The 12616-nt window shown below is 39.5% G+C and overlaps 1 protein-coding gene across 1 annotated transcript in view; it reads left to right on the top strand.

Moving 5' to 3' along the window:
* Positions 1 to 12616, top strand: part of TRHDE (thyrotropin releasing hormone degrading enzyme) — a gene marked incomplete at both ends in the record, with an annotated part of 216780 nt that overhangs the window by 155125 nt on the left and 49039 nt on the right. Inside the window, one exon of the mRNA XM_082497583.1 lies at positions 10216 to 10304. Coding sequence (XP_082353709.1) covers positions 10216 to 10304 — 89 coding nt within the window. The remainder of the gene's footprint in view (positions 1 to 10215; positions 10305 to 12616) is intronic.

The raw sequence follows: 12616 nt of genomic DNA on the forward strand, positions 1-12616 counted from the left end.
TGTTCCAGCTCTAGGACTTACTTATTGCTGAAAATTCTTCCAAAGATTCCTGTAAAATCCAAAAAGAATTTTGGCTATGGCAGAGTAAAGGAAAACCACAAAAACTGCTTCTGTAATACATTGCTGTTAAACATGTTAATCACTGTTCTGACTACAGATGAATTAGTTTCAATGATTGTATTAAAATACATGCCTCTAAAATACATTCCAGCAATACTGTATTGGCACTGAAAATATTTTTCCCTCCATACCTTTGTATTTCAATCCTTATATAGAAAAAACCCAAGCAATTCATGATCTGCCCTAGAAATAGTGGCTCTTAGAAGTAGCTCGCAACCCATATTTTAGAATATACCAATATTATTGCCTTTTTTAACATGAGTTTCTAAATGAAAGCATACATAATAGACAAATATATAAAATTAGCAGCTGTATTGGGACAGAACTGCAAATAAAGAGGCTTACCGTCAGAAGCACGTCATCTCAGAAGTGCTAGCATCTTTCAAGACTAGAATATAAGCTTCCTAGTCACCCTCTCACTCAATTCTAAATACTTCTCCAAACTATAAAGATTATCCATAGTTTCTTCCATGTATGCAGCTAAGTCTAATTTGTATTCAAAAATTACAATAGGCCCACAATTCCAAATACTTTCCAAATCCCCAAGTTTTGCTTCCCTCTGAAATATATATTAGGTGGATGCAACTACACATCTGATCAGAGCCTTTGGAAACCTCAGACAAAGTGGACAAATCTTAGTAGTTAAAAGGTAAGACTGCTCTACAAATTGATTTCTGCTTATCTACGAGGCAGCTATTAAGTTAACTTCTATTAAAAACTAGCAATACTCTTCAAAAACTGACACCTCAGGTGTGGAGCCCATTCAAATCCACCAGATGGTCAACCCATTCTCTGCCTGGCAGCACCTATCAGGAGCTGACCCCATTGGGTTGTTTGGATGGTAGGTTACTCTGACTAAAAAGTTGAATTCCTCCGTAGGTGAGGCATTAGTGAGGAAGAAGAAACTGATACAAAAAGGTTGGTTATGCTTTGACATTGTTGGCTATAGATGGTAACATGAAGACCATTAGTTTCTGAGTAATGTGTGCCTCAGTGGCAGTTTTGTTATCTGCTTAGACAATAATGCATGTGCGTCACATGGTACCCAAACTTCATTATGTCTCAAATCCTGGGTGAAAAAGTTTACAGTCTATCTTGCAGTCAGTTACAGCCCCCTAAAGACTATGCTGGAACACTGTCTTTAATTCACAGAGTCCACCAGTCCAAATTTTTACCGTGCTTTTCTAAAGGGGCTGGAAATGCCTCTGCCCAGCATAGTCCAGGATAATCTTAGAGTAAACAATTCCACAATCTCTTTTTTGCAATCTTTTTCTGATTAGTCATGTAATCATTTGTTAGTAACAGTGTCCTTTTTTTTTTTTTTGACCTTAGCTTACTTTTTTCTTGTTGGCCAGTCTGGTAGTCTTGTGTGAAGGTAGAACACCCGGAACCCCAGAATCCCAACCTTAGGCCAGTGAAGCTGTGCCCAGTTGGTCTCTCCTTTACCCATTTTTCATCTTGTATTTGTCTTTACTACAAAGTTAGTGAAATCTTCCCTTCCTATATCTGCCATCTTCCGTGCTGACAGGGTACATGGAATCCCTTGACGCTGTGGTTCAGTGTAGGAGGTGTAATACTTGTGAGAGCAGGAATAACATCTTCTGTTGTGTTGTGCCTCTGGGCACAGCCTACAATCACTTTACTGGCATGTATTAAATGTAATGAAATCTCTGTGTTCTTCAGTCTTGTGAGAATGAGATTCACAACATGAATATATCGTCAGCTCCTTATCCATTAAATAGAACTAACACTCTGTAGAGTCGCACTTAGTAAAAATATGTGATTTGCTGTGATACACACATGAGCTTCCCCTGGCACTTGAAATACTCTTTACCGAATGAGATACTATATTGTATAATAACCTGGGAAAATCTCCATGATGCTTTTAAATTATCTTTCCCAGGGCAATCTCTCTAGGAAGTGTGGCTTACAAAATTTTACCGTGGTACTGCTGAGTTCTGCTTCACTTATAATCTCTCTCTTTGTCACAGGAAGCTCTAAAGCTGTTGTGCTACTCAACAACTTCCACTTGTTTCACACTCACCACCTTATGTCTACTTGGGCTGTCAGCCTAGGAGTAAATGCTTCTAGGTATCACAGCAACAACACTTGTAATTTTGTAGATTAGTTGAATACACTTTCGGGTTTTCCAGTAACAATTTATCTTTGAACCTTCCCCTATCTTAATGTTCAAAGTTCAGTGAAAACAAAGGCCTTCTTATGCCTCGCTAACAGAAATGGCAGTTGTCTCAGCACGGAGAGGAAATGAGAGATGTCTACTCTCTGCCTGCTGTACTGATTTAATGTCCAAACTTCACACTATCCTTTAGTTAGTTTGTTATCAACTTTCTGTGCCCTTTGTTTTATAATAGGCTTTAAGGTTATTAGCCAGAAACTTTTGCAGCCATGAAGCTAAATTCTTCTTTTACTGGTCACTATTTGTATATGTCTCTACAGATCAGCCAAGTATGCAACTGAAGTAAAAATACAAATCTTTAATTCTTAGTTTTCGTTTTGTTCTGTAAGACTGACTGACTTTCCAAAAGGTCGCATTTTCTCATTACTTTGCTTTCATGTTCTTTTATCTCTTGAAATCCGAACAACATGAGTTTATGCGGATGGCTCATAGCAAGGTATTCCCTCGGTAAGAAATGCCCCTGTCAGCATCCTAACCCAATCGTCACTGTGGGCCAGAGCCACACTGGGAAGATGTCTTCTCCTCAGACTCAGCACTGCTCATGCAAGCATATATCTGCGTGTACATAAAATTTCAGCATTCTCCATCTGGAGAGCTGAGAGGGGAAAACTAATGCCAAGGAGTCCTTGTTCCCTGTTTCTCAGCTTCAGCCACTCTGGATGTACCAGACTTCAACCAAGGAGACAGAGTTGACGTTTTGGATGTTAAGTTCTGGTGGTTAAAACAAGGAGTCAGGTGTCTTAACCAGTCAGTTTTACTCTTGGATGTTCTTTTTATCCTTTTTACTCTTAAATTATTTATATGCCTCACTTTATCTCTGTGTTAAATAGCTTTAAACATATCCTTCGGTGATACGAAGTCTCAGATAGTTATGTTCTCAGAATACTTTACAAAGATTAGTAAGTGTTACAGATGAGCAAGAAATGGATTCCCATCCCACAGAAATTTTCAACATATCAAAACATTTCCCTGTACTGAATCAGGACAAAAATCAAAGCAAAAAATGGGGAAAAATTGGTTTAGAACATTCGTTTCAGTTCTGTAATTTCAGTACCTTACATTTCAGTTTCACTCATTTTAACTTCTTCCTTCAATTAACTTGTATTTCAAGCCGAAATTCATTTTGAATCAGCAAACTGGAAGTTTTTATTTAAATAGTAGTTATAAAATGTTTCAGCACTGCCTGTTTTAAATATTATACATGAAAATCTGTGCTGAAGTCTTCTCTTTCTTATGAGTTTTTGAAAATTTGCCTTTTTCAGTTAGAAATGAAAAAGTTTCCTTGGGAATTGTGGAAGGTATCGTTGTCAACATCAAGTGGATGGAGAAGCTTTAGTTGCTTGCACAGCTGACTGGTGCCATTGGAGGTGCCCTCAGGTATCTAGCTTGACCTTGTGCTGCCACTACATGGGCGGGAGCATCCGTAGGTGCTGTGCCATATCTTTCAGCCCCTGACAGATGTCTCAAGTACCCTACGGCAGCCCATTTGACACGATCTTGCACAACTGTCCAGAGAAACTAAGTCATAGAAGAGTGATGGCTGAAATTTCACCAGTGCCAGCTGATGGAAGACACATTACTTCTGTTTTTCCAACCAGGGATAATTTAGATAACTCACAATTTCATTTCTCAGCCTAGTAAGCAGTTTGAAGGTATATGCAGCTTTTGGTGTTCAGCATTTCTGAAAGTAATTCTGTAGATGCTTTGCACTGGGAGGGATTAGGAAAAAAAGCAGGTGGCCAATCATTTGCCACATTTGACTTTATTAACTTCATGTGATGCCGCTGAACATGCAGCCTGTGTATTCTCCTCTGATCTCATGTTCTACCTACAATAAAACTCTGTTTTCCTGTGCTGTTATCATATTTGAGCAGAGGGTTATATCTCCTAAGGTCCATTCCCAACTAAATCATTCTATGATTTAAGTTCACGATTCCCACTATACCTTAAATTAATTATGCTTCTTATATCCTGCTAATAGGCAGATCAGTTAATTTGCTTTTGTGGATAGCATTTTAATTTTGCCCCTTATTCTTCTGTTGTTAGATGTACTAAAAAAAATAATGTCTGAAGTCTGTACATTGTTCTGTTCTTCTACCTTGTCACGGTTCTCCTCCTTTGATCTTCTAGCTAAGTATATAATCAAAGACTATTAATAGGTGTCTTCTACATCTAGACGTATCTAGCCTCTTGTCATTTTAACTGTTCTTTATGTATTTTTGGAGGTCCAGCTTCCTCATTAATGATTCCCAACGAAGATAACCTGTACTGGGATAAGAGGGAAGATCTCAGTTAAGAAATATAAGCAAAAAATGAGAAATTAATTTGTTGAATTTCTCAGTGGACACTGATAACCCATTACATTCTTGAGAAACCTGTGCTGAAGTTTTTCCTATTCAATGATGTGATAAATGGCATGGAAAAGTGAGGTGACAATTTTCTGGTAATAGGTTTGTGAGGGTAGTAAACCCAAAAGTTAATTACCAAGATTACAGAAATATCTCTTAATGCTGGTTAATAAGGTCATAAAACGACTGATGAAGCTTAATGTTGATAAATGCAAAAGTGATACATGTGGGGTAGACTACTAACTTAGATGCTCATTGGTGGGTTCTGAAGAAACTGTTCTCTCTCAGGAAAAAGATCTTGAAGTTATGGTAGGTAATTTTCTATAAACATCAGCTCAGTGTGCAGACACAGTCAAGCAAGTAAATAGAATAGTAGGGATTAGTAGGAAAAGAGCGTATAAAAAGCACAGAGAGTGTAGAAGAGAAAAGAATTATGCCACTCCTAATCCGTGGTAGACCTGCCTTCAAAGCATGGAGGGCAGGTCTGGCTTTCCAACCTGGAAAAGGGTATAATACATAGAAAAAATATAGAGGTGGACAATAAGAAGGATTAAGTATAGTTTCTGTATAAAGAACAGCAGGATAGATTAGGAGACTTTAACCCAGAGGTCTGTAAAAGCAGAAGGATGTGGTTGTTCACATCCTCTTCCATTCAAAAACCAGGTTAGCTAAGTTCTGCTGTGGTATTTTAGGTACAGATGTTCTGTCACTTTACGTGAAACAATCACATTACTTGTATACTCTTTACAATGCACTCAAGGATAATAAACTTCTGAATATTGAATAGGTATCTTCATTGTTCTGAGAGTAATGACTAGGAATAGCTGAACTTCGTTTAGATTTGAATCTGGAGAGAAAGGAGAAATGTCACTGGAAGAACGTGGTATTCACTAGAGGCAGTGGGTGGAAGCTTGGCACATTGTGGTTACTGGGAGGATGATCCTTGAAACCATATGGGCTTACGTCTCAGTGAAAATGTTCATTAATGTGAAAAAGCAGTTGAAAAGGTGTGCAAAATCTGAAACTGCAGGAACCTTGCCTTTTCTTTTTTTAATGACCTGAGATCTTTTTTATGTCAGCAGAGGAAATAACCTAGTGCCCTTTTTTGGCTTTGCATGACTTACAAAGAAGCAACTAATTATTCCACTGAAAATCCAATGTTACTACAACATTGCTGTTCATCAGAGGCAGAAATGTGAGGCATCATGTTTGCTTAATGTTTCATGGTCTCAGAATTTGCCCCTGAAGGGATATCAGCTCTTATTTGTTGGAAGTCAAGGTGTAAGCAAGTACTCATCACAAATATGATCATTTTCTAAGTGAGATAAAGTACACTAATACTGGCTGTGTAGTCATTATGTAATGCTCAAGACCAAAAAATCTATATAATCCAATCAGAGCATAATTAGCTAGCTTCTAGTGTTGCATGTATCCTGGCAGATGCAAGGTTGTATTACTTCATCAAACAAGTCCCTCTGATTATTCTTTAAGCTGAATGGAGATGCTAACACAGTTCAGTGTTATGCATTGATGTGGTACTACCAGAAAAAAAAAAAGGCACCAAAACATTTCCTTTAATTGTGCGTGTCAACCTGTATTTGACTATTTCGCATTAACAGTTTCTCACTTGTAAATCAACAGTAAAAGGCTTATTTGTACCACCTTTCAACAAGATCCCCGTTTCCTACATCTCTTTTAAGACATTTATGACTGAACAATGTTATGTACAGCACAGTTCATATTTACTATGTATGTTCCAAATTTAGATGTCTCTCCTCCTTATTCTCAGAGTTGGTTTCTTAAATTCCTGAAATAACCCTTAGTTTCCTCACAGTTAAGTGGTCTGCTCCCTGTTAAGGTGGTTGGGTTTGCGTCCAGAGGGACATAATGTGCAGATCCCTCTGAAGCTCAGCAGCATCTCAGGCACATTGGACAGACGGTTTGTTGGCTCCATTTCTCTTAGGGGCTGAGTGCGTTACCTGAATAGGCATCTGATTCCTGCAGATATATTCTTGAGGGTAGGAGGACTAAATGGGTTGTTTCAAGTCCTGCTACCCTAGTCGCTGGGCCCTCAAGGCTGAATTCTTAGTTTGCCTGGAACTGGTTTTTCACAGCAGGCGGCAGATGGCCAGGTGGAACAGGGTGCTCCTTTCCCTGGTCAAATACATACAGAGAGCATATGTGCTCCCAAGGTATAAAGAATAAGTAAAAGATATTCACTACTCCCAGACAAAGCAGGAGGAAAACAAGCACGTGGGCTGTCTTCCTTTTTCCTCCGTAAAGTAGAAGAGTGAGACAGAAATGTACAAAAACATTTGCTTCTTCCTAGTCACGCCCGAAAAACACAGTCCATACGGATGACTCAGAGATGCTCTGTAGGAGAAGTCACCCCAATGAAAATTCTTGAAAGGTGAGCCGGATACATCTTCCTCACATACAGATAAAAAAGTTAGCCACGGCTTCTTCTACAGCAGTGGCAGAAGTTTCACTGAGAATGAAGAGGACTGGAAGGGGAAAGCAGATAAACATCCGGAGAACAGCAGCAGTATAAGCAGGAAAAAGGGGTTTCTGGAGACATCTATTGAAAGAAAATCTGTGGTTCACCTGGTAAACCAGTAACCTAGAGGATGAGATTTGGAGCTTCTGGAGAGTGCTGAGAACATCAGTAGGTCTTTCATCTTGGGGAAATGAAAATCTGCCAGTGCTAAGCATCCCCACTAAATCCACATGTGTTTCCTGAGGATAGGTAGCTTACATGACTCCTGTTCCACATCTAGATCACCTTTCAGACAAGGATCTGTCCTGATTTCAATAGTATTTACCTAATTGGGGGTAACATAAAATAATAATATGAAGTAATGTAGAAGTCTTCTCTGTATAGATGTTGCAATGTATGGAATATCTTCTTATGAAGTTCCTTCTCAAAATGACAGGTTTCCATGTATATGTTCATACACTTATATTTGTGTATGTTTATATATGTGTTTAAATAAGCAACATAGGCAACTCTCAGTATCTTTTATTTTGCAGTATAACTTTTTCAGTAGGAGTTGATCTCAAGAGTCATAAAAATACTATGCAAATGCAGTTCTTTCATTTTTTTCATATCCCAAAGTTCCTGTGCTTTCAAATAATGTATGAGCTTTGCACTTAATTTTGCCTCATTTTTCTCAGTCACGGTTTGCCAGCATTTTTCTCATTCTGGAAAACTCGGTATTTAGAACTGGGTGTATTTTCAAAGATAGTATCTTCCCTATAAGGTTTTTTTTTTGGACAGGCTTTAAACCACTGGTGGCTGTCTAGTAAGGTATAAGGTATTTAAGACACTAGTGAATATTCTCTGGTGCATCACTTCACAGCATGTCCTGACTGCCCTCACCTGTTGAGCCCAGAAGTTATTACTGCTATAGCAGAAGAAGCAGGACACGATACATGTTTTCACCTCATTATTCTGGTTCACAGCCCAGAGTATTAGTTAAGCCAACAATGAAGGCAACTTTACATGAAGACCCAGCTGAGAACTGGAGAAGCTACTGCACCAGTGGGCATCCTGTTCTGCTGGCTGTGCTATGGAGGGTGTTAACATCCAGCACAAGGAGTGGGCAGACTGATAAAGGCAGTAGCATCTTCAGATGCCACAGCTTAATTATCCAAAAAATGCCTGCCAGAGCATGTGCTTATGTGGAATGTGTCTTCGATGCATGAGTGGATCTAATAATTTTCCCAGTGTGTCACGATACCAACATTCAGAGAACCCAAAATCACATGGGACGCTTTTTCTTCTCCCATATGGCAATAAATGCCATGTTTTCTTTCTAGTGTCACTCATAGCTCTTTCAGCCATACAGTTTTCCAAGTATCTCCCCCTCTCTGCTGAATCACTGCTGTATGGACAAGTGTTTCCCGGCACATGCGGTTCTGTTCTGAGCGCTGCAAACCCCCGTGCATACGTGGGGGGCTCTTTACGAGGGGGTGGGGAACCGAGCGTGGCAGCAGGGCCGGCAGAGCAGGGATCTCGCCCTCCCCCAGCCCCCAAGCAAGGCCTGGGGGCAGCAGCCGGGTTGAGCCCAGACTCCGGATCCCCAGGCAAGTCCACGGTGATGAGGCCGGGCTGGGACATCACATCGACCCGTAGCCCCAGCAACCAGACCTCCCGGAGCGGGGCGGCTCTCAGCACCTTTATGTCAAGTGCGCAGAGTTACTCATATCTGGAGGCGTTTGAAATAATAGAATCAAATAATCCTTGTCTTATTGATGAACTCTGAGAGTAGCAGGAAACAGAAAGTACTGCAATAGTCTACCATTTCTCACTGAATTGGCACGGGGGGAAATCAGTGGTGCATGGTGTGTGATCCCCATCGTTGTGCACGTTTGGGTGGCATTTGTAGTTCAGTGGAGCAGGATTCTGGGTAAGCAGAAAGGAGAAAACCTGATGTTTGTGGTACCATAGGCTAGTTTTGCAGTGCTGTGTACTAGCAGGAGAGAAGCTGATGTAGACATAAAGAACTTGCCCACGTTCATCCTTGCACCATTTTATTGCAATTAATCTAAAATAATGTACTTAATTGGTATCTAAGTATAGCATACGGTGATATCTGAGTTGGGGCTGCCCTACTGAAATGCACACATACTCCCTAGGCAAAGGGACCACCTGTACCATTACTGAGTGCTTCCCCTTGACTGGTGTACAAAATGACACGGCAAGCCTGTGAGGGAATGCCTGTTCTTTCACTGCCTGGTGAAATTGTACTTTTTGAGAGTTCAGAAATAGAGGTGATGATGAAGATACGCAGGAATACGTCCTTTCCATCTCTCCCCCAAAAGGTTGACTTCATATTGTCAATTTTGTTTTTTATTGAGATAAACATGTTATAAAGGTCTTAGGTAAATTATAACATTTATTCCAAATTAGAACCAGTTTGTGATACCTTATAAGGGAGTTGAGGTCTGATAACACCAGCGTATCTCCAAATCCACATGTAGCATGTTTTGTCCAGTTTGCATACATGTAAGTGATAATAAATGGTGCAGAGAAATGGAGATCCATCCCATTTGTTTGGTTTTTGTTTGTTTTTGTTTTTTTTTTTTTTATAAACCAGCAGCTATGAAAGCCCATCATAGCTTTTTAAGAAGTTGCTAGAAGGGTATGTTATTTTTAAACTTTGGAGTCCCTATAAGTCAAAGCATGTTTTACCTGAAGGTTGTCTTTTTCTAAGCAAATGTAAAAACGTGTTCTTCTTTCTATGGGAAATCATTATTTCCTCTTTTGTGAATAATTTTGTTAAATTAGAAAAGCCTTGCAAAAAAGTCCTCGTATGATGATAGTGTGTGAAAAATGTAAAATATAATTTAGTTTTTAAGATGAATGACTTTTTCATTGTTTTATTGCTAATAGCAAATGCATTTCAAAATCAAAGTAACTTGTTAGAATCCACATCTTTACACTGCTACTGAAATTGTGTTTTGATTTCTTTGACATGATCCCTGATTGCTGTGAGAAGAATCAGTTCAGTATTTTTGTTCTTAGATTCCCCCTCCTTTGTCTTGCAGCTACTTGTGGCAGATTCCATTAACAATTGCAGTAGGAAATACGAGCCACATCTCATCAGAGGCAATTATATGGGTGTCTAACAAATCAGGTAAAAATAAACTTTCCTCCCAGTGGAATCTCATAAAGCATACTTGTGTTTTCCTCAACTGTTTCTTTGGAATTGATCCTAGATAACTGTTTAGTTGCTCTGCACCCAGTTTTAGCTACTTGAAATGAATTACAAGAAAAGGAGCGTTGGGAAGGGAGGGAGGAGGAGTGAAGGATGAGCAACAAGCAAGATTTATAATTATCACAGAAGTTAGACAGTATAATGAAAAGCTTTTACATAGAAATGTGTACCTACGTGCTAAGTGTTTTATATTTAGCAACACATATCAAATCATTGATGAATGCAATTCACTTTATTGATTGGTGAAAGTTAAATGTAATATTTTTATAGCAAAGCATCTGATGAGTATGACTTAGTAAACACAAGGTGTTCAGAATTCTGGCATTTTTAACTCCAATCCATAGTCTGAACCAGGGCTAAGAAATGTTTGCTCTCATTAAAAAGTTTCCTTATTGATCTATCAAAGTATTTCTTCTCTCTGTTTGATAACCAGATGCTGGACCTCAAAAGTGCATTATTCTGCTTACTACTTATTTTCTCCCTCCTCAGTTCCTATATGATCATAATAATTATTGTCCTGAAGACAGCTATGGCTAGATACCAGAGGGTTTTTATCCCCTAAAAAAGGAATCCCCCTGTAGAAATTTCGTGAAATATTTCTCTGTTTGCTTAGCAGTTCACTGGAATTGAAGAGAGTGAGGGAAGAAGTGTGGAGACTTGAATAGAATTGTTATATGGAAGGGAAAAGAAGCATCCATGCATCCCCTCAACACAAGGGCTGTAGAGGGAGAACTGACCCCTTCTTGTAAAATTAGAAGGGCATAGAGATTTTCCTCCGATACAAATTTAACTGGAGAGAGGAAGGAGTCAAACCTGTGTGAGACTGTGTTTTTTCTTTTTTTTTTTTTAAAAAAAAGTCACTGAAAGATAATAGCCAAATAAAGCTTATCAGCTGGCAGGACTAGAAATGAATGGTGTAAGATCAGTGGAAATCTGAGTATCCCAACTTTCTAGTAGTATAAGGTATGTGTTTCTTTGCCCTGACCATTTGTAGCCTATCAGAATGTAACATTTTTTACGCTGCTCCCATGATACAATGATCTAGAAATGTGCCCGGGACCAGGGAAAATCTGGGAAACATACTCTAGTCAGAGCACACAGATGCTGCCTCACTGTGCAGAGTTATATCGCATTGGCCGTACTTTTTAATATTAACACCTCTGGAATACTTCAAAACCTGTTTGCACTTTCACAATCTGCCTTAATGACCTGCTCTACTTTTGTCCTTTAGGGCTTGATTGAACTCTCATTGAAGTTAATAGAAAGATTTCCACTGACTTCAGAGAGAGTTGATCATCTCATCTCATCTCATCTCATTAGGTTGTACATGCATGCCTCCTTCCCTTCACTCCTGCCTTGAAAGTTCAGTATATCACTGTTATCTGCACAGTTGCGTCCTCATTGCCTTTTACTTGCAGAGTGCTGTGGAGGAACAAGTCCATAAAACCACTACCCACTCTTTTAAGATCTACTGCTCCTATCGGAATGCCTTCAAGGAATCAACAAATTAATGATGGCCTGTGTGAGCAATGATTTTGGGGTGGCTGCTATATAGAAATTAAAGAGGAACCTTTCTGAGTCATCAGTTTCCTGTGTAGCAAATCAATGCCACTGTGATCTATTGTCATTATCCTTGTCCTTCCTCATTACTTTCTCACTCACTCACTCACTTGCCGTGCCTCATTGAAAATGAGACTGTAAACTTATGACTACTGCAAGGATGTCCTCTTCCTTCTTCTTATTGTTGTCTAGCACAGCTGGAGAATTCCTCAACATAAAAAAGTCAGTAAGAACATCCATGGATGTAATCAATGTATGATTCATTGTACGTGCCGTTATGTATTGGGGCTGGTACAGATGATTTTGTGATACTCCTGGAGATTTTCTGCAACTGGTATGTTTGTTCCATGGGGATGTGGGAGGGGTTCTGAGACCAGAAGGAACAATTTCCAGGATTGATTCTTGTGGATGGGAAGAATCCTGAAGACTTTCTGTTGCACAGAGGACACAGTGTCAGTGTTATCCCAGCAAGTAGTCTGGGAACAACTCTGCAAGCTGGAGGTGAAACAAACTACTCCAGAGGATGTTTGGAAGATTGGGAAAGGTCACATTGTTCTTCGAGTGAGTGTAATTGAATGGGGGTACTCACATCAAATCTGGAGGCAATGCTGTTCATGAGGATGGTTTCCAAGCCCCCTTTAGGAAGGAGCGGGCGTTACCTTCTTGTTGAC

Source organism: Vanellus vanellus (assembly GCF_965231255.1).
Source record: "Vanellus vanellus genome assembly, chromosome: 1".
In the NCBI taxonomy this organism is placed as follows: Eukaryota; Metazoa; Chordata; class Aves; order Charadriiformes; family Charadriidae; genus Vanellus; species Vanellus vanellus.